Here is a 22,053-nt window from a genome sequence, read left to right as displayed (position 1 = left end):
ACATTTCTGTGTTGCTGTTTAACAAAGACATATACAAAACACAATTAACGTTACAAAGGAGTTAAATGAACAAATTAACTGTCAGGGTTTTTTTGTTGTTGTTGCTTTTGTTTGTTTCAGGGAAAAAAAAAACTAGAAGAAAAAACACAGGAGAGTCTAAATACAGATTTTCTGCAATCCAAAGTCTCCTATTAAAATGCTACCAAATTCAGAAGACCAGACATTCTGCAGCAAAAAAAACCAACCCAACCCACCAACCAAATCCAAAATGACAGTCCACCCATTAAATATGTTGATTTTCAACTGCAGTATCAAGGAGAGATCTACAGTTACACACTAAAGCAATTTACATACAAAGAATATTATGGAAAGCAGATTTGAAAAGTGGTTATGATTTAAAAAAGAAAATCAAATCTGCCTACTGATATCCTACTACCTACATAAACAGAGATCCAGTATTAGTCATAGGGAATATTGTTAACTTTCTAACTTGCTTAAACCTTCATTTGTTTTAAGGACAAAATTGTCCTTATTTGCAAGAGCATTTCCATTAGATATTAATGAGATTATTTTGCTGGTTTGGTTAAAGATTCACACATAAGAGCTTTCTCAAGGAATATTAGAGATAAATGGTGCCTGGCTTCTGTTTATTCCACTCAGCCATTATAGAATTTCTTCAGTTTACTGAAGAATAAATTCTCCTTTTGGAATCAAATACTACTTTCAGGTAGCTTTTAAATCACTCAGATATTGTATCTGATTGTACTGTCAGATAAAAAGTTGCAGTAAGTCTTAAGAGTTGCAAGAATTTATACCATGGGACTTCCAAAGTGCTCAGAAAGGCAGCTACATGTAGTCACAGTGATGCTGAAACAGTCCACAGCCTTTAAGAAGTCTAGAAACATGTAGACTCTCACAAAAGACACTAAGGAGATGAAACAATTCATCTCCCTGGACATAGGAGGTTTTATAATCCACCCACCACAGGCTCCTTACCCATTACCAAAGTCACTAAGAACATGACACAGAGAAAAAAAAAGGCTAATGCACGAGGAGGCTCTGCACACTAGAAGAATGAGACTGGAAGGTAATCAGAGTTTGTTGCAGGATGAAAACTAAAGGTAAAAAAGTGCACATACCCTTAAGTATCTCTCATGTTCACCTGTTTGAGTTCTCCCTTTGACATGTCTACCTGGGTTACATATTATTGAAACGAGGTAGTTCTTCAAGAGACCTTCCTTCCTTCCTTCCTTCCTTCCTTCCTTCCTTCCTTCCTTCCTTCCTTCCTTCCTTCCTTCCTTCCTTCCTTCCTTCCTTCCTTCCTTCCTTCCTTCCTTCCTTCCTTCCTTTCTTTCTTTCTTTCTTTCTTTCTTTCTTTCTTTCTTTCTTTCTTTCTTTCTTTCTTTCTTTCTTTCTTTCTGTCTTTCTTTCTTCCTTTCTTCCTTTCTTCCTTTCTTCCTTTCTTCCTTTCTTTCTTTCTTTCTTTCTTTCTTTCTTTCTTTCTTTCTTTCTTTCTTTCTTTCTTTCTTTCTTTCTTTCTTTCTTTCTTTCTTTTTCTTTCTTTCTGTCTCCCTGTCTCTCTCATTATCTCTTTATTTTTCTCTCTCTTGTTCTCATTCTCTTTCCCTCTTTCTTTCTTTTCTCTCTTTCTTTCCCTCTCTTTCTCTCTCTCTCATTCTCTATTTCTCTCTCATATTCTCTCATTCTCTTTCTCTTTCCCTCTTTCTTTCCCTCTTTCTTTCCCTCTTTCTTTCTTTCTTTCTTTCTTTCTTTCTTTCTTTCTTTCTTTCTTTCTTTCTTTCTTTCTTTCTTTCTTTCTTTCTTTCTGTCTCTCTCATTATCTCTTTATTTTTCTCTCTCTTGTTCTCATTCTCTTTCCCTCTTTCTTTCTTTTCTCTCTTTCTTTCCCTCTCTTTCCCTCTTTCTTTCTTTTCTCTCTTTCTTTCCCTCTCTTTCTCTCTCTCTCTCATTCTCTATTTCTCTCTCATATTCTCTCATTCTCTTTATCTTTCCCTCTTTCTTTCTTTCTTTCTTTCTTTCTTTCTTTCTTTCTTTCTTTCTTTCTTTCTTTCTTTCTTTCTTTCTTCCTTTCTTCCTTTCTTCCTTTCTTCCTTTCTTCCTTTCTTCCTTTCTTCCTTTCTTCCTTTCTTCCTTTCTTCCTTTCTTCCTTTCTTTCTTTCTCCCTCTCATTCTCTCTTTATTTCTCTCTCTCTTGTTCTCTCATTCTCTTTCTTTCTTTCTTTCTTTCTTTCTTTCTTTCTTTCTTTCTTTCTTTCTTTCTTTCTTTCTTTCTTTCTTTCTTTCTCCCTCTCATTCTCTCTTTATTTCTCTCTCTTGTTCTCTCATTCTCTTTCTTTCTTTCTCTCCATCTTTACTCTTTCTTTCTCTCTTTCTGTCTCTTTTTCTCTCTCTCATTCTCTTTCTTTCTTTCTTTCTTTCTTTCTTTCTTTCTTTCTTTCTTTCTTTCTTTCTTTCTTTCTTTCTTTCTTTCATCTGTGCTCTTTTTTAACACCAGTCTCAAATAGAAATTGCTTAATACTAAGTGGTTTGTTGTTTGGTTGTTTTTTTTTTTTTTTTAGTGTTTTTTGGTTGGTTGGTTTTCTAATTTTACAAGTTTGTTGCCAAAGCTTGTTAAGTTTAAAAAACAAACCCCAAGAAACTTAAAAGCTTTGAAGCAGGCAATACGCTTAGAAACACTTTCTAGAGACACGTAATTCTAAAGCATAGTTCAGACAAAGGATCACGAGTCTGATGGCTTTCACTAGTGATTTAAGACTCTGCTGACTCAACTTTATTGCTGTAGTAATGCAATGACACTAAAACTACAGTGTAAATAAAACATGCCAACTTAGTTGCACAGTCCAAATAAATAACTTTAAATAATTCCATCACACAAACATCAGTCAAAAATGCAATTAAAAAGAGCCTCTTGCTTTGTGTTGTGAAAGTATGAAATATTTTTTGCAGGCTGCTTCACACAAATTCTTCTGTCTATTCAACAACACCAAGGTCAAAGTAGTGGAACTTCATTTTTCAAAGTCAAAAGGCTGATTTAAGAATTGTTCGGTATGAAGACAACCGTTTCTCTACCCTGCATGCAATATCAAATTCAGTATTGCTTCCTATGTTGTGTATTTTCATTCACACTTTCATTACAGCCCTGTGAAGCATAATCATTTATTATACATTCTCCTGAATCATTTTGAAACAGCAACTGAAATGTAAAATGCAGAGGGAGCAAAAGGAAAGACCCAGAAATGTTACCAGACAAGTGGTATTGCCTTCCTTGTCCTCCTTGCTCTAACCATGAGCAGCAGCGAGTAGTGAAGGGTGGTGGGCACTGGAAATTAAACCTGAACTAAAAGACTTTATGCAGCTTTAATGCCCTAGTACAGCAGTGATAAATTTTGAGTGCCACCACTGTGTCACCTCTATGATAATTACTCAAGCAATAGATAACTCATTAAAAAGAAGTAAGTGTCTCAGAAGCAGTCTTTGCTAGCAAAATTAGTAATGCATTGGGGAAAAAAGGCTGACCCATCAGTTCTTAAATTCTCTGCTAAACTTCAGTTCAACAGTGTGTAGGATTAACAGCAAAATTCACTTCGGCCTTCAATGCTCTTTTTCCTTGCCTCAGCCCAAATGACCTAATTTTTCACAGAACACAGGGTGAGCTATTCACAGAGGCTCAAACCACAGACAAATGCAAAGGGTAGAGTGCAGCACCACATGGAGGCTTTTGGCCACATACTTGCAACCCAGTTTCCTTTCTTAACAGCTAGATTCAAAGAAGCAGATGCCAGGCAGGCTACAAGGAATGATCTCCCTAGTTAACCTTGCTGGCAGAAGACATTACAGTACAAGGACCTGTCGTCAAAGCAAAGAAATCTTAACGTGAAAGTGCAAAGTGCAAAAATAGAAAGCAGTAATTTTCATCTATAAAAACACTGAAATATGTGCATATCTAACACTGTAGGTGTTTGAAACGTGGAAGCATTTCTTTTGTTTGGCCAAATTTCTCTTTTAATCATAACAGAAGCTTTGAATTTACAAAACAATCAGATTCTGTTTCTGGTTCTGATGGGGTTTAGTTGGTTGGTTGGTTTTTTTTTTTTCTTCCCTTCTAATTTGGAAACTCATGCAGTTCTTGCCTGGCAATCTAAGAAGAGAAACTAGCAATGTTTTCAAAACAAAAGGCCAGTGAGCTCTTTTGCAATGTGACTGAGAGTGGTGTTATAAAATGCCAGCTAAAGATTTATTAACATTTATGCAGTGTTTGCTAAACACCATTTGCTCTAGAGGAAATAGAGTGACTAGGCAGCTTCAGCAGTTTGAATGAAACATTAGAGGAGTGTACCTGCATGACAATAAGAAGGTCAAACACCAAGATGAAAGAAGCCAAGAACGCTCTTGAGACCTCGTCACTTGGCAGAAATCCACGATTCAGCTTGTCCCAGCTGATCCAATCAGTAGTAATGACAAGTACAACTACAGAGGTCAGGGTAAACAGAACTGTCCTGCAAGGGGAAAAAAAATATATATAGTTCAGAGAGAATACAATTGTAATGAAGATGTATCATTCTATTGAGCTGTCTTCCAATGGTCAGCTAGTGCCTTACCAGTATTTTTCTGCTGATGGAAAGAGATTGAAGAAAACTAAGTACACCAAGATATAATTTAATTCAAAATAGGAAAGCAGTCAGCTGTATCCTTAGTAAAATCATTTTAGTTGCTAGTACTAAGCATGTTGCAAAATTAGGCTGGAGTGTATCGTGCTTGTTCCTATTTTTGATTGAAGATGAAAGCTAATTAAGTTTAAAAAAAGAAGAAGAAAACTCAAATCAAAGAATTGTTTTGGTTGTAAAAGATTTTTAAGATCATCAAGTCCAGCCATTATCTAACTCTACCAAGTCTGGTGTTAAATCATGCACCTTAGCATTACAAGAAAGGGACCTGGGGGTACTGATAGATAGTAGGCTGAAGATGAGCCAGAAGTGTGCAGAGGTGGCCAAGAGAGCCAATGGCATCCTGGCCTGCATCAGGAACAGTGTGGCCAGTAGGACAAGGGAGGTTATTCTTCCCCTGTACTCAACACTGGTCAGGCCACACCTTGAGTCCTGTGTCCAGTTCTGGGCTACTCAATTCAAGAGAGATGTTGAAGTGCTGGAACATGTCCAGAGAAGGGCGACAAAGCTGGTGAAAGGCCTGGAACACAAACCCTCTGAGGAGAGGCTGAGGGAGCTGGGCCTGTTTAGCCTGGAGAAGAGGAGGCTCAGGGGTGACCTCATTGCTGTCTACAACTACCTGAAGGGAGGCTGTAACCAGGTGGGGCTTGGTCTGTTCTCCCAGGCAACCAGCAACAGAACCAGGGGACACAGTCTCAAGTTGTGCTGGGGGAAGTATAGGCTGGATGTTAGGAGGAAGTTGTTGGCAGAGAGAGTGATTGCCATTGGAATGGGCTGCCCAGGGAGGTGGTGGAGTCATCATCCCTGGAGGTGTTCAAGAAAAGCCTCGATGAGGGACTTGGTGCCATGGTCTATATGACTGGATAGGACTGGGGAATAGGTTGGAGTGAATGATCTTGAAGGTCTCTTCCAACCTGATTGATTCTATGATTCTATGATCTACGCCTCTTTTAAACACTTCCAGGAATGGTGATTAAACCACTTTTCTGGGGAGCCTATTTCAGAGATTGATAATCCTTTCAGTGAAGAAGTTGTTTCTAAAATCCAACCTAAACCTCCCTTAGTACAACCTAAGGACATTTCCTCTTATCCTATCACTTGTTACTAGGGAGAAAAGACCAACAGCCACCTTGCCACAATCTACTCTCTACTTAATTGTACAGAGCCATGAGTTTCCTCCTCACCCTCCTTTTCTCCAGATTAAACAACCCCAGTCCCCTCAGACATACTGAATACAGTATTCAAGGTGTGACCTCATCAGTGCTGAGCACAGGCAGACAATCACTTCCCTGGCCCTGCTTGTCATACTACTCCTAATACAGGCCATGATGCTTGCTGTTGGTCTTCTTCGACAAGCACTCCCAGGTCTTTGTCTACTTGGCAGCACTTAGACTTGATATGGTAATGTACTGTATGACCAAGGTGAAATTGAAGTGAACAATTTTGAGAGAACATTTTTAAGGCATTAAAGGAATAAGCATCTTTGAAAAATCTCTTCTCTGCTATGTGAGATATAGGACATTAAGTGTGAAGTTCAATTTTTATACAGTAAGATGTATGCATGAAAGAAATTTGCATTGCACTGAATTAATCTTTAGTAAATTCTGGGGGTTGGGGCTTTGTGCCTCCTAGGTTGTCCTTAATACAAGTTTTTATCACAGCTTATGGCATTTCTGAGGACTCATTGAAGAGTGAATTACAAAAGGACTAATGCCTCTATATGCATGCTATGATAATTCCAGAAAACACATTTGGCTAATTCATACAGTTTTACCACATGGTATCTAAGAAAACATCTTTGTAAGCCAAAATAGCTCTACATCATTTCCACCAGCATTTTGGTGATACCCTTCAGAGTTGGCAGTGCTGACTGACAGAATTTCATAGAAGCAGGCAAATTTAGTTGGCAACTTGAGAGGCAGCAAGGCTTCTCCCAGTAGCCACAGCTGGGAGTAAATATGTGCTATAACAGAGGCACACCAACATCTGAGTGGTAATTCAGCTAAGCAGTTGTGGCAAGGTGTAGCTTTTTTTCCACAGCAAAAAGGTCTCCTTTTCTTTGGCTACCAAGGGCTGTAAAACAGTGTGAAGAATATTTCCCATGGCACTTCCAAATAGGACAAATACTCAGCAGAGCAAAAGAAGAATTTGCACACCAGTGGTCACAGGCTACTGGTCTGTAGGCATTTCCATCTACACATCAGCCTTGATTGCATCTGTGTAGAAAGGGAAAACAAATAGACACGGAAGCAGCAATGCACACATTTGGACTCCTAACCATCATTCTTCTGTGGCAGAATGGGCTGTGCTTCTTCACAATATAATGAGACACAAAATGACTCGGTTGCTAATCCCTTTACCTTTGAACATTTATCTTTATTTTTAATAAATAAATAAATTCAGTTATTGTCAACACTGTATTTGGCACCGTAACAGTATCTCAAATGGATAACTAGCAAGTGGGAAAGAAATGAATGAGGCATATTAGACTTAATTAATTAGACCTAAGCAATTTTGAAGCCCTTTTATCACCAAGACATTTTCTTAGCTACCATTCCACCTGCCTATATCTGAACCTGACAGACTTTTCTACAGTCTCCACTTTAGCACATACCCAGGGGAGCTTAACTGGGAAAGGTGATTCCTTTTGAAGCTTCTCTCATGAATATAGTCTCTTGAGACCATACAGTTGTTTGTTCCGACCTATTTTGCCTTCATATCTGAAATTCACACGGAGGTAAATGTTCTCACTTTTGCTGGGAAGTTCTCCAAAACCAACACAGTCATTGCTGCTTGTCTGTCAGCCCATACAGACTGCCCTGGCTGTTGGGCATACTGATTTTTTTCATCCTCATGCTGAGGAACTAACATATCCTGATGCAGAGATATTTTAGAAACGTCATTCAAGTATGTGTAGTTTGCCATGGGAGCCATGTACCCAGAAATTATGCTCAACACTGTTCTGCTTCAGTCCTCTTGAATTATGCATCTGCATTTTGGAGCAAGAGTTCAATGCATGGAAGGTCAGAATTTGGCATGTGTGCAAGCAAAGGCAGACATATTTTTATGCATGCTTCATCATCATGCAAGCATGCTCAAGCTCTGATTTCCTTGAGGAGAGGCATATGCACTTAAAGCACTGCTTCATTATTCATTCTGAAATGTCAAATAGGGAGGGAAGGGAGCAGAAAATGGGCTGCTAAAAGAATAAGAAAATGTGAAACCATTAAAAAGGTTGGAAATAGACTTTTGAAACAGTTACATTAAGCAGCACAATTAGCACTCAGTTGTAATTTTGACCTGCAATACTGGAACACAGTAAGATATGCAATACATGCTTCTGCAGTTGCTATAAACTGGGTTTCTCTGGGTTAGAGTTCAGTTCATTTCTGGTGAAAGTACAGCATTGCTTTGGTGTCCTGGGGATTTAAGAGAAGCAGCTGAGTATTTCATTTGACATAACTTGCATCAGAGGAACCAGTGTGAGCTAACCTGCAATATTTAGGCTAGTCTAGTTTGTCCTTTATTCTGCAATGCACATTACTGAGAAAGAGCTACCCCATCAAATTATTCACAGCATTGCTGGTAGGATTACTCTGTCTTCTGCTTTGAGGAGGGCTGTGAGGGGAAAGGCAAGAGCAGATTGCCTTTTCTCTGTATAGACATTAAGAAACACAAATTCTTTCTTTGATTCACAGAAGGAATACATTTATGTTTTAATTCCAGCTTGCTGTATTGAATGATTATGTGCCCTAGGCACCTATTCAGCTACAAAGACACATTTTATAACCTAGCCCTTACTCTTCAGGACACAAGGTTATGAAAAATTAAAAAAAAAACACCTGCCCCAAATTACTGCATAGATCAACTGCATACTGAGAGGCTAGAATTATTAGGGAACTCCAGAAAAGTCAGTACTGTGTCATCACTATCATCATTGACTGTGATGATCTAAAATCTCTTCTTCTGTGCCAAATTGAGGGAAAGGTTGAAGAGAGGAACTTTTTACTGCCAGGAATCTCTCAAGAAGCAGGTAATTTTTAAAACTGTGTCTGTGTAATCTTTGATATCCAGGACTGACTTTCATCTACAATTTGTCAAACCAAGTCGTTCATGCCAAACTGGATCCACACTGCTGCCCTTTGTTTGCCAAGATGCGCTAGTTTGAAGCAGGCTAGAACGTTTTGGTGAGAGAAAGCAGATAATTGGCTATGAAAGGAAAACATGGTTGTGTCTCTTCTCTCACAGTCCCACTGAGAAGTCTGGGAACAAGAAGTAAACATTAGATAACATTCTCCATTTTCTCACTTTGCTTTTGCCTTCAGAGCGAGCCACATCTCCTTAACCTCACTGCCACTAACCTTCCTTCTTAACCTCTTGGCTGCACCTCTATTCTTTCTCAGGATTTGGGGTAAGGTTGAGAGGAGTAGGGGGAGGTGTTGGGGTGGTTTGAGAACCCCTCCTGGGGACTCAGGTTTCTGGCAGGGGAGTTGTGCTTCTGTATTACTTTTCCTTTGTATATTTCTGTCTATAACTGTATATACTGTAAATATCTGCTTGTATATTGTGCTGCTGTAAATAAATAGCTTCATTTATATTCCCGGAGCCCGTCTGAGTTAGCTGGGGCAAATTCAAAAGTGTGGTGGGGCAGGTTACAGCCTAAACCACCACACAAGAGAACAATAATTTTCTTTTCATACACTTTTCAAGGGTCAAACTAGATGTCTGTAGTTTCTGCAACTTCCCCTGACAGCATTTTCATTGACCACAACCTTTGTCCAAGCTGATCAACCACTTACCATCTATCACCTAGCATATTACACACACTACAAGAGCTTATATACAACATGGGCCAGAAGCTTGAGCAGGTTTTTGTCATTGGTGGTGACTGCAGACAATCCCTCATGGCAGACAGGATCATAACCTCAGCCTTGCAATCTCTATCAAGCAAAAACAATATTTCTGGAAGAGAAAGGTGGTGACAGTTCATTTTTCTCTACAGTACTACAATCAGTAGCAAGTAGAGATCATCCATGTGAAATAGGTCATCTTCAACAAACTATGACAAGTACTTGATATCAGCTTACCAATCAATGTCTCTTGATTGCTATCCTAGCAATCAAGAACTAAGCCTCCATACTCTGGAGTATGAACAATCCACTCCTAGACAACTTGTCTGGAATGCACTTGGAGGGTGGGCAAATTCAGAGCTGTCGTGTTATGTCACCAGCCACATGTTCCCACCACATTCTTTCCCCCATTACTACACTCTGGGCTACTTGATGGGTGACATCTTTCAACAGTGGCGAAAGTAAAGATGACTTTTCCCAGTGGCTCCAGGTAAGTCTGTCTTGTTTGCATTTCCCTTACAGTGCTGTTTTCCCAGTACTCTCATTTTACTGCACACATTGTCCTTGTCCTGGCTGACTGGTTCAGATTTCTTACCCCTTTGTCTTGCAACTGTACAGTGCTGAACTAATGAACTTCAAGTTCTTTATGAATAGGATGAGCCCAAATTTGTTTGTGGAGGGAAAGAAAAAAAAAAAAGAAAAAAAAAGAAAAGGGCAGGCCACTTATTCCTGGGATTTACAATGCAGTTATTCTCTGAATGTGCAACTGCATTTAGATACATCAATAATATTATAGATCCTTCAGTACCAAGAAATAAAGGACTTCTCCCATCAGAACCCAGCAATTTGGAAACTCCTTCTCTAAGAGCATAGTAAGGAAATTCTCAGCTGAGCCTGTGCAGCTGAGTGTACATATTGCCTACCGTACTTGGGCTTGCAGTCTGTCTGCCCAAAGGGAAATCCCACCACTGCCATCTGAAACATCACTAGTGCCATCCCATGCCCATACAGTTCCTGCCGTGAGAGAGCACTGTGTGCCAGAGCAGCAAATGGGACTTCTCAGAAACACAAAGTTGGGCTCTGGAGGAGGATCTGTGACCTCATTGCTGTCTACAACTACCTGAAGGGACATTGTAGCCAGGTGGGGGGTGGCCTCTTCTCCCAGGCAACCAACAATAAAACAACAGGACACAGTTTCAAGTTGTGCCAGGCAAAGTATAGGCTGGATATTAGCAGAAAGTTCTTCCCAGAGAGAGTGATTTCCCATTGGAATGGGCTGCCCAGGGAGGTGGTGGAGTCACCGTCCCTGGAGGTGTTCAAGAAAAGCCTGGATGAGGCACTTAGTGCCATGGTCTAGTTGACTGGCTAGGGCTGGGCGCTAGGTTGGACTGGCTGATCTTGGAGGTCTCTTCCAACCTGGTTGATTCAATGATTCTATGGCTGAGCCAGAAAGGGAGAGGGAGGGCAATACTCGTGCACTGCAGTCTGCTACAACTAATATGCTTACGCACACCTAAGACTTTCTGACTATTTCTGGAGGAGAGAGGGCTACACCTTTTAGTTTTGTGTTAAGTCCAAAATAAAAGCACTACTGCTGGCCCTCTGGGTAAAAAGGTTTCCTACCTGTATCTGTAAACTCCCTATTCAAGTGCACTTATTCTGATCACTTAGTAACATTTTGGGCCATGACAAAGGCAGTGAAAACCGAAAGGCTGGCTTGCCTGTGCCCTTTCATTAAACCAGTATGCTGGTCATGAGCTTACTGATGTTCTCAGAACTTATGGCTGAGAGAAGAAACAACGTACTGCAGTGATTTTAGGCCCTGGCCTCTTGGAGACACCCTCTTTGTCTGTTTTGCATGTCCCACCTCCCACATCAGGAACTCCCTATTCAGAGTCCACGAGGCTCTGACTCATCCTCTTGCAGCCTCAATGCAGGGCCACAAAATCTCAGTCCATGCTGCCTATACTGAGTTGAAAACTGAACACTAAGTCAAGCTAAGAAATGTATATGTGGGCACAAATTATTTCACGTTGGAAACAAGAAGCATTTCCAACCTGAGTCTCCTGATTGTTCATGTCTAAATCAGGAACAGAAAGTATACTGTAAACAAATTCTGGTCTGTGATGGGACCTCATTTCTCAAAATATTCCATAGTGAAGGTAGAGGTTTTTACTGCTCAGCTATCCAATACATTATTTTGCACAACCATCCATAAGGGAAAGACAGTACTGTCTTCAATTTACCAGCTACTTTGAGCTGCTCATTGTTAGAGCTATTTAGAGTCTTCTTGCCATGCATGACCCTCTGCCAAATCTTTTCCAAAGCTACAGCTTTGATGATCAGATAGCAAGACTTCTGCTAAGATCTGAAGAGATGAAAGACAAACTGGCTATTTTTCTCATCTCCATTCTGTCTTTTCCAAGAGGTGAGAAGCAGAATCTTGCTGTTTGACCACACATTTTCCAGAAAAAAACTACCTGTGCTTAATCAAAAGTAACTCTTGGATTTGCTTGGCACAACATTTTGAGTGCATTTCATCAGGCTTTCACACATAAATACCATTAAGTTATTTCAAAACTGTGCTGAGTTTGTGCCAGGTTGTGGGGTAGGAGGGCTTGATGATGGGGGAGTAGCCTACTGGCACAGCTCCTGTAAGGAGGCTTGAAGAAGCACCCCACATCCAAAACCCATCTGTGACCAAAGATGAGCCAATCATTGCCTCTGTGACAATATATTTTAAGAGACAACCTGTTGTTTTCCTTTATTTTCCCTTTGTTTTGGAGAGGAGTGGGACTTGATACAGACAATCATATGGACACCAGAGTCAGTGAGGAAAGATGGAGGAGGCATGCTGCAGCAGCTGTGCCCTAGGTGGATGACAAGAGGGCATGCTGTGCCCTTGCAGCCCTCAGAGATAAGCAGTGGGGCAGAATCCCATCTAAAGCCTGTGGAGAATGCTACATTGGACTGATCCTGAAGAGATCTGTGCTGGAGAAGTTTGTTGCTTCAGGACTGCACCTTGCAAAAGTGTGTATGTCTCCAGAGATACACGTTATGGGCCTTGGCCAGGTGCACGTCTGACTTGCAGACAAAGAAGCTTCTTGAAACTTCTTACAGAAGCCATGACAGCATCCCTCAGACATAAACCTTTGCAGCCTCCACTGGGCCCTCTCCAGTTGTTTTTTGTCTCATTTGAACTGGAGAACCCAGAACCGGACACAATACTCCAGATGCGGCCCCACTAGGGCAAAGTAGAGGGGAAAGATAACCTCTCTCAAACCGATGGCTACACCTTTCTTAATGTACTTAAGATATCATTGCCCTTCTTGTCCACAAGAACACATTGCTGGCTCGTGGTTAACTTTTTATCAACCAAGACTCCCAGGCCCTTTTCTGCAAGGCTGCTGTCCAGCAGGTCAACCCCTAACCTGTACTGGTGCATGAGGTTACTTCTCTCTAGGTGGGAGGATCCTGCACTTGCCCCTTGGGTCCTTTCCTCTTCAGTATGAAGAGTGGTGAAGCAGTTCTGCAAGGGCACCTCAGGCTTCTCATCCTTCTTCAGGTCCTCAACATTGCAAACATCCATTCTTTTGCCTTATTGGCATGCCTCACTTCTGTGAGGCTCCTAGCAGGTCTCTGCACTCCCCTGGGATTTTCCTAGCTCAGAAACTCTCCCCTGTTTGCTGTGATTCCCTGCCCCACTGCAGAACATGTCTGCACCACAGTTGATTGCCTCAACAAGTTGCTGTTGATGCTAGAATAGTTAAAAACACCTTGTGAAGACAGATACAGAAAGGGAGGCACAAATTTTACTGTTTATAATATTTAAATATGCTTTCCATTCACCAGGAAAGAAAGATCATCCATCAAGCTAAACACTATCCATGATTTTTTAACTCCAGGATCATCACTGACCAAATACACTATCCCACAGTGTACAATAACTATAAAGAACAACGTTACTGCAGATGTTCATATGTAAATGCCAACACTTTCTATTTCATTTGTTTTAATTAAGAAGGGTTCTGTTACTAAATCTGTCAAACCCAGCAACTCTGCAACCATTGAAATAAAATATTTAGTCTGCCTGTTGCTTGGTGTTTATGTCACTTTTGCAATTAAGTAAGAGTAAGGGACAGATGTTCTGCTGGTGAAATTGCAGTTCTCTGGAGCAGCATGGATTCAAACCTCCAGCTGGCCACTGCTCTTCTGCTCCATTAGGACAGTGATCTGCGAAGAGGAAAAGCAGAGCTCTGTCTCCATCAGCAGGTCCTGCAGTGCAATGGGGTAGCATGGCACCACAGAGTGACACAGCTGCTGCGGAGGACCCCATAGTCATAGTGTTTGTGCTTTGTGGGCTGAAGTGAGAACCCATCCCCTACTGCAGCTTGCTAGGTGAGATGCCAGAAAGCAACTTCCACTTCACTTGCACTCAGAAGAAATCTCGCTTGTGCACCCCAAGATCTATCCATGCTACGAAGCAAAGGGCAGGAAGAGATATGAGCGGGAGATCCACTTCAGAAGGGTGCTCCTGAAGCAAGCTGCTAATACAAGCATGCTCTAGAAGTTACACACAACAAATATCTTGGAGTATTTGGAAAATTAATGACACTGTATCTATTTTATTAAAGTAGGTCCCTTTCCCCCTGATAAGGACAAATGTGTGACAGAGATATGGAATAATGCTACTGCCAGACTTCAGTGCTACACTTGCCATGGCACGCTTCACAGGCATAAATAAGTGGGAGAAAGAGTATTAATGTAGATTACCATCAAAAAGACTTAATTATCTGAAATTAAATACCAATTAGAAGAAAATTATTTTTAATTCAAACTTCATATTGCATTATCTGTAAAAAATAACCCTTTTCATCACAAGTGTTTTTCTGACTTCTGTCTTTTGGTAATAAAAAATGGGTAATTCAATCAGTATACAAATGCCTGGAGTGATAAGATGAGGGGCAAAGGTTTTGAATTAGAGAAGATTCAGATTGAATGTTAGGAACAAGTTCTTTACCACGAAGGTGGTGGAATGATGGAGCAGGTTGTGCAGGGAGGTGGTTGAGGCCCTATCTCTGGAGATATGCAGTCAGACTCAACAAGCCTCTGAGCAACCTGAGCTAGCGGAGGATGTCTGTGTTCATTGCAGCGACATTGGACTAGATGACCTTTGGAGGTCCCTTCCCACCCAAACTAGTCTATGATACTGTTACTTGCCAGAAGCTGTCAGTTCTGAAATGTCTTTTCTGAAATGGAAAGTACTAAAATATTCTCTGTTTCAAACAGGGAACAGCAAAGGGAACTCTGTGTTGGAAGTGGCTATGTTGGGACCCAGTGTTGGACTTTACGTTGAGACTTATCAAGAGCTGATACTGCATGTTTTGAAAACCTTGCATTCCCAGTAAAGTCTTCTAGTCTATGCTTGTCCTTCTGCCTGGTGAGCTGAAGAAATCAGACACTGCAGAATATAAAAGATGCTCTAAGTCTGGCAAAACTAGAATTGTTTCTTCTGCATTTTTGTACATTCATTTTACTCAGAAAAATGGAAAGCATTTTTGTGAATGTAACCAGCTCTAGCTTATTTTTTCCAGCTATACCCATTTGTCAAAGGAAGGGTATTACCTTTCTCACAAACCTTGCTTTACTTCCATGCTTTGATTGTGACAGCAGCAATTTTTATTAGAGTGTATCGATATCATTCCAGAGCTGTTTGGGATTTTTGCACAAAGATTTGTATAAACTCTGAAATTACATTTATGTTAATGCACAGGGAAAACATTTTACTATGTTTCATGTAATAAAATGAGTAAGATCAGGTAATGCAATCACATGGTGAAGTATTAGAATTCTAGAGAGCATCATTTTTTTATTATAGGTGGAAGCATCTTTGAGTTTCCTTTTGCCACACCATTAATTTACTAAAATGAAAGTGTTATCTGTTTCAAACAGCAGCTCATTTAAATTAAACTCATCAGCCATAAGCTTTAAGTTTCAAATGCCATTTCCTATCTGTAACACAGAAACAGAAAAACAGTTTAAGAAGGTTTGTGGTCTTGCTTGTAAATAACATTTTCAATCAACACCTATCATAGATGAGGTAGTACAGGACTCACACGAGTTACATCCAAGCAACTCTGCTACTCCATGTTCAGCTTACAAAGTTAGAAGCTAATTGCTAACTCCAGCAGAAAGCACTTTGAAGAAAATACACAGTTCTATATAAGGCAATGGGAAGTCATTTTTCTGGTTTACTTCCAAATGGATACATGGAGGGTAGAAGACAAGGGTTCAAAAATAACAGAAACAAGATTTTCAGAAATGTTTTCAGAGCAGCAAATGCACCTTAGGATAGAACAGACTGGCAATATGTCAGTGAAAACAGTTTGTATTCAGACAGGGCCAGTTCAATGATACACAGAATTTACCTGTCAAAAGGCTGTTTTCTGTTATGTGAAGGAAGCTGTGTCAGAATTGTGCATGATTTCTGCACCTCACCATGGTCAATGAGCCAATTGTTTAGAACAGCATCTCAGCTGCACAAGACAAGGCAAACAGACAAGGGGCCAATACATGTTCCATGTGACTCAGTCCAGATATTTGAATATCAGTCTTAAAAAGATCAGCTGAGTACTGTAATAACTAGGGGGTTTGGGTGCTGCACAGTCCACTTCCTACAGGCTCTTCAGATGGTGCTGCTCTGCTTTGTATGAACAAGTCATTGGAATGGGCTGCCCAGGGAGGTGGTGGAGTCATCATCCCTGGAGGTGTTCAAGAAAAGCCTGGATGAGGCACTTAGTGCCATGGTCTGGATGACTGGATAGGGCTGGGGGATAGGTTGGACTGGATGATCTTGGAGGTCTCTTCCAACCTGGTTGATTCTATGACTCTATGATTCTAAGTCAACATTAGTAAAACTCACTGAATACAGATTAGTGGCCAGTTATCAAGTGTTTACTTTATTCTCAGTACCTAGCAAGAATGAGGTAAAGACTTGATGTACACCATTGCAGGAGGATGAGGGATCATCCATCAAAACAAATAACAGGAATTTTGGCTTCCATGTTTCAAGCACCCTCAGTAACTGTCAAAAAACAATGGTTATGAGAAGAAAGTACTCTTGGCCTCTTTTTCTGTTATCTGGAAGTACTCAATAGTCTAAAATTCATTGTACTATAGAATGGGAAAAAACTTTAGAAATGGAAAAAAAAACATATATCTTTACATTTAGAAGGCAGCTCTCATTTCAAATGCACTTAGACAGTAATTGAAATGCTACTCTGAGAGCCTAAAATGAGGCTTTTTTGAGATCTATAGCAGGAGCTTGAGGTATCTCCCAACACCTCCTTGATTTTCCTGAGTTGAAACATGGTATTAAATCTAGTTTTAGAAACAAGCAAGAGTATAAGCACTGATTTAATGTCCCATTTTCAATCCCATCTATGATCTGTGTTATTTGAACTTCTAGATGGTTAATACAAGACAAAATGATCGATTTTCAGAAGACCCAATTAATGACACCTAAGTCAGAAAATTGGTAAACCAAATTACTTCCTTCATTAATAGTTTTGTTCATTATTTCCCAATTATTGTGTTTAGTAGCATTGTTTGCATTCACAGTTCATTTCAAAATTAAACTTTAAACCTGATCAAACTTTTACTACATAGTCAATGCCAGATAGACAAGAAAATAATGAAAAGCCTGTTTGCACTGGAAAAGAAACTGCATTTTAATTAGAAACCATCAAAACTCAAAATAATGAGGAAGTTCTGCTTGCAAACTGTAAAGTGAGAAATGCTATGGAAAAGCTTGGGTTTATTTGCCTTTTAAAATACATTTTAGAAAGTTGAAACAACTTCACAAAGCATTTAATTCTTGCACTTCCTCGCAAGAACAAACCCCATGAAATTTCCCACTATCATTCTGGTGATGAGTTCCAAAGCGGTAAGGGTGAAAAATGAGCCTGATTTTTATCTCTGTAGAACATATGAATCATAGAATCAGTCAGGGTTGGAAGGGACCACAAGAATCAGCTAGTTCCAGCCCCCAAGCCATAGGCAGGGACACCCTACCCTAGATCAGGCTGGCCAGAACCTCACCCAGCCTGGCCTTAAACACCTCCAGGGATATGGCCTCAACCACCTCCTTGGGCAACCCATTCCAGGGTCCCACCACTCTCAGGGTAAGAATGTTCTCCTCACATCCAGCCTGAACCTACCCACCTCCAGGTATATGGAACACGGTGTCCTTGCCCATATGTTATCATGTTGCTGTTCTTAAATAAAGTTTTTGATAAGAGTAGGTGGAAGAACTTTATAGCATATACTTGCATTCTGACAGCTTTTTAGATAATATATTGTATCTACAACCAACATTAAAATAAAGCCCACAACACAGTTCAAATTTAGAATATGCTAATCATAATGCCTGAACAGCTTTCTCTGCTTTGGACTAGATCAGATGTGTATTTTGGCTATGTAGCAGTTTGCTAGAAGAAGCAATTTCTCATTATTCTAAGTTTCATACACTATGGTATCTATGGGATATTCATCAAGATGTTGTGCCTTCTACAATTACATTTGTGCAAAACCTATCAAAGGAAAATATAATTACAATTGTTTTGAACGTCTCTTTAATGTTTGGGGTGTTTTAATCCAAAGGATTTTGAATAAATTCAAGCTCTTTCATCTAACAAGTTGATTATATTTTGATTAAATGTATTTTCAAAACAACTAAAAAGAAAAAAAAAATCCCCAAAGCTTTAATCTTGCTTCCTGAGCAATGCATGTTTACATCAAAAATCTTCTAAAGAATATTCATCTTAGCTTAGGAAGAAAAGGGTATTAGCAGACAGCAAGCCAAGCATGAGCTGGGTATTTGTGCTGGTAGAAAGAGGTCCCCCCAGAGGACCTGTACTAACAGGAATGTCCATTAGATTAAGGGAAATTATTATTCTCCTCTACTGTATACTTGTTAATCCATATCTAGGCTATCCCATTCAGTTTTTGGCCCCCAGTATGTAAAAAAAGCATCCATAATCTAAAGTGGAGGTCCACAGGCTGGCTGGGGGCAGAAACACTTGTCTGGTGAGGAAAGGGTAAGTGACATAAGCAAGTTTAGGGTGTGAAGAAAAGGTGGCTTTGGGAGTACCTAACAGATGCCCCTCTCTGCCTCTGGGGAGGTTAGCAAGAAGATGGACCCAAGCACAATGCATGTGCTGGAATATTCAGACTGGCTACAAGAACAAACTATTTCAGATGAGTCCCATCAGGTGGTGTGAGAAGCTGCCTACAGACACTGTGCGATCTCCATCCCTGCAGGTTTTTGAGGTGCAACTGTATACAGCTCTGACATTCTAGTCTCAGCTCAGAGCTCATCCTGGTTTGAGTAGGAGACTAGAGACCTCCTGAGATCCTGAATTCCTGATTGAATTATCATGTCATCCTGTGTTTTTATGTTTCCCTCTGGTAAAAGAATCTTAGTAGCCAAGCATGCCAATTACACATAGTTAACATTTATGAAGGAAACATGATCTTATCATCCAACAAGCAATCCTTTTTGCCTATAGAATAAACATGAACAGCAATGGAATGAGCCTGAAACCAAAAAAAAATACCCAGTTCCCCCAGGAAAAAAAATAAATCTATGGAATCAAAACAGAAGTTTGGTTTTTTTTTATTTTGTGCAAAGGGCTGATTTTCAGCTGCCACTGTTGCTCCAGCTCTACAAATGCAAGCACCCAAAGCTCCACTTGACATTTACAGTAATTGCAACATAGAATAATTTTTTCCCCCAGATAATTCATGAAGAATTGATACAATCTCCAAAGTTGCTTAGGAAATAAAAATTAATATGCATGTTTTTCCACAAGCTGAGCCAGTTCCACTATAAGGCTTACAAGTCTTAGAAAGCAAAGAAAAAATACACCTGAATTACTGTGGTTTTGGTGTCCTGGAAGTTAGCCTTTCTAAGAATTTAAGTGTTAGAAAGAAGAATAAGCAACTACAGAGACTCATCAGAAAACATACTGCATGGCAATGCTATGATGTTAGGAGAAAGTTCTTCCCAGAGAGAGTGATTTGCCATTGGAATGGGCTGCCCAGGGAGGTGGTGGAGGCACCGTCCCTGGAGGTGTTCAAGCAAAGCCTGGCTGAGGCACTTAGTGCCATGGTCTAGTTGATTGTCTAGGGCTGGGTGCTAGGTTGGACTGGATGATCTTGGAGGTCTCTTCCAACCTGGTTGATTCTATGATTCTAAGACTTAGGGTTCTATAGTGTCTTTTCTTCTTTATCATACTGTCCTTTACTGTTTTTAGTGTAGAACTGTATTTGCTTCTTGATGACTTTTATGCAGCAGATCTTGATATATCCTGGTTTCATGTGTATGGAGTGCCATATATACCCAAGTAACTGTGCAGCAATCCTACATCCTGACATGATGTAGTCTTTAGAATCAGTGTGAATGAGTGGGCGTCAGATTCTATGATGAAATACAGTTCTGTGACAATAGGAACAGTCACTTTACCAGTGATAGATGAACATGAGGAACTTCTGAGAAACAAGGGGCACAAGAGAAATGGAGAATTGTTACGGCTGAATTCACTAAGATGCACAGACACATATTTGGCTAAACCTTGAGCTTGTCAGGAAACACTTAACCCCTGCAAAGAGAAACTTTTTAGTATTTCAGAAAATGCTCTAAGGCTAATCTGCATGTCTTTTCACTTTGTTATAGTAATCAGAAATCAGAAAACAGATAAATCTTAGGAAAAGATAAATCTTAGGAACAGATAAATCTTTAGGAAAAAGAGCAATACTTAGGGAACTTAGCAAACATGCTGTAAACTCAGACTGAGGCTTCTCCTCCCACCTCCTCCATGCTGAGAAGTGCAGGGATTCAGAAAGTTTATTCTGAAAGAGTTTCAGTTTTCTTTTAAAAAAAGAAAAAAAGTGTTTTTTTAGCCTTTACTTCCAAATTTGGCTTCTTTAGCCAAACAAGTTTCCTAACAAGTAAGACTCAGATGTGAAGATGCTCAGAATTTGCTAGCTCTGTCCCATTGCAACAAAAAGCAGTTCTCCTAACCATTTTTGCTTTTAGCTGCTGTTCTTACTTGGCAATTAGTATTCTTTTGGTTTGCTGTCATTTGTTCTTGTGTATAAGCAGAGGTACTTGTTGCTTCTTCTTTAACTTACCTTGTATATCTCCTTCAGGGTTATAACCACTTTGCAGAAAGTATTAAAAAAGTAGATGACCAACATCCCACCTCTTACACCTATCCTAAAAGGCTGCTCTTTTACTAGAAGCAGACTGGAAGTTGGGCACAGCAATTTTCTCTTGCCCCATTAACATGTGAGCTGTCAGAACAAGAGGCCACATTCAGGACAGCCTGGGTATCCACCCAGTTTGCCCTCCAGATACCCACTACCTCAACTTCTGCTTTGACTCCATGGTTATACCAAGGTCAAAATACCTTATAGTATTTTCTGTGGTAAATGTTCTGTTAAACACTTTACCCAACACTGGCCAAGTTCCCTCCAGTTTTGCAGCTCTATGATCCTTTTCTTTCCATAAAATACTTCAGCATATATGTTTGACAAGCATGAAAAGCCTACAGCCTGTCTCCTCATCACATGTCTCCAATCAGTCTCAATCAGTCTTCAGCGAGAACCTGCAGAGAGCAGCTAGAGGAATACTTTTGGAAGGGCTGTATTTTGCAGTGCCTTACTTTCTCTCAAAACAGGGAACCTTTGTGTTGTTGATGAGACTTTGAAACAAGTCAGCATTTGGAACAGATGGATACATTTGGCTTTTTTGATCACCAACCACTGGACAGACTAGACCCAGCCAAATTTTTAGATCTCTGTACAGTGAATTGCTACATCCATTTTACAAAGGCTGTAAAATGGAAGACAGCTTTTGGGACTGGATATAGTATCTCAGAAAGCTTTGTTTAGTTGTTTTGATTAACTTTGCTAGTATGGTCTTCAGTTTTCTCCTAGGTCATTTAGTCATAGCACAGAGATGATATGAAATGAATTTGGACAGTTCTTCAACAAGATTTTTGTCTTTATGTTCTTCCTGGGAGCCTTGAAAATAATTGTCATCTCTAGCTAGGAGGCCATGAAAAATGAATGACTCACATTCATTCCTAGGCTTTTTCAACCATTACTGGCAATCTACCACAGAGACTTCTGGATTGAAAACTCCATCAGTGTGTACTAAAAAATGGAAATCTATTTCATTTGAGGCAGTGGCTACCTTCACTGAGTTAAAGTAGGTCTTCACTTTGTGGTGGAGGTACTTTGATGCTCTATTTAGGGAGGAACAGACTTTGCACTTAAAACTCTCCAAAAACTTTGAAATACTATACAAACCCTATAACCAATGATTGCTTATACATGCACATCATTCAGTGTCTAAAGGGAGCTTCAGACATTAGGTATACAGGACTGGAGTAACCAGTGGTTGATCAGAACAGAACCAGCAATAGAACAAGGGGACACTGTCTCAAGTTGTG

General features: G+C 40.0%; 1 protein-coding gene across 5 annotated transcripts in view; it reads right to left on the bottom strand.

Annotated features, from left to right (window-relative positions):
- The window catches only part of TMEM117 (transmembrane protein 117), a 336,585-nt gene that overhangs the window by 123,821 nt on the left and 190,711 nt on the right, over positions 1 to 22,053 (bottom strand). For all 5 annotated transcript variants that reach the window (XR_010302061.1, XM_064142216.1, XM_064142218.1 and 2 more), the window contains one exon: positions 4,358 to 4,517. Coding sequence is in view for 4 of the 5 variants with exons in the window: in XM_064142216.1 (XP_063998286.1) it covers positions 4,358 to 4,517 (160 nt within the window). In the remaining variant the exon portion in view is untranslated. The remainder of the gene's footprint in view (positions 1 to 4,357; positions 4,518 to 22,053) is intronic.

Source organism: Pogoniulus pusillus, chromosome 4 (assembly GCF_015220805.1).
Source record: "Pogoniulus pusillus isolate bPogPus1 chromosome 4, bPogPus1.pri, whole genome shotgun sequence".
NCBI classification, from domain to species: Eukaryota; Metazoa; Chordata; class Aves; order Piciformes; family Lybiidae; genus Pogoniulus; species Pogoniulus pusillus.
The sequence above is the reverse complement of the archived record's forward strand: the minus strand, read 5'-3'. Positions and strand labels throughout refer to the sequence as shown.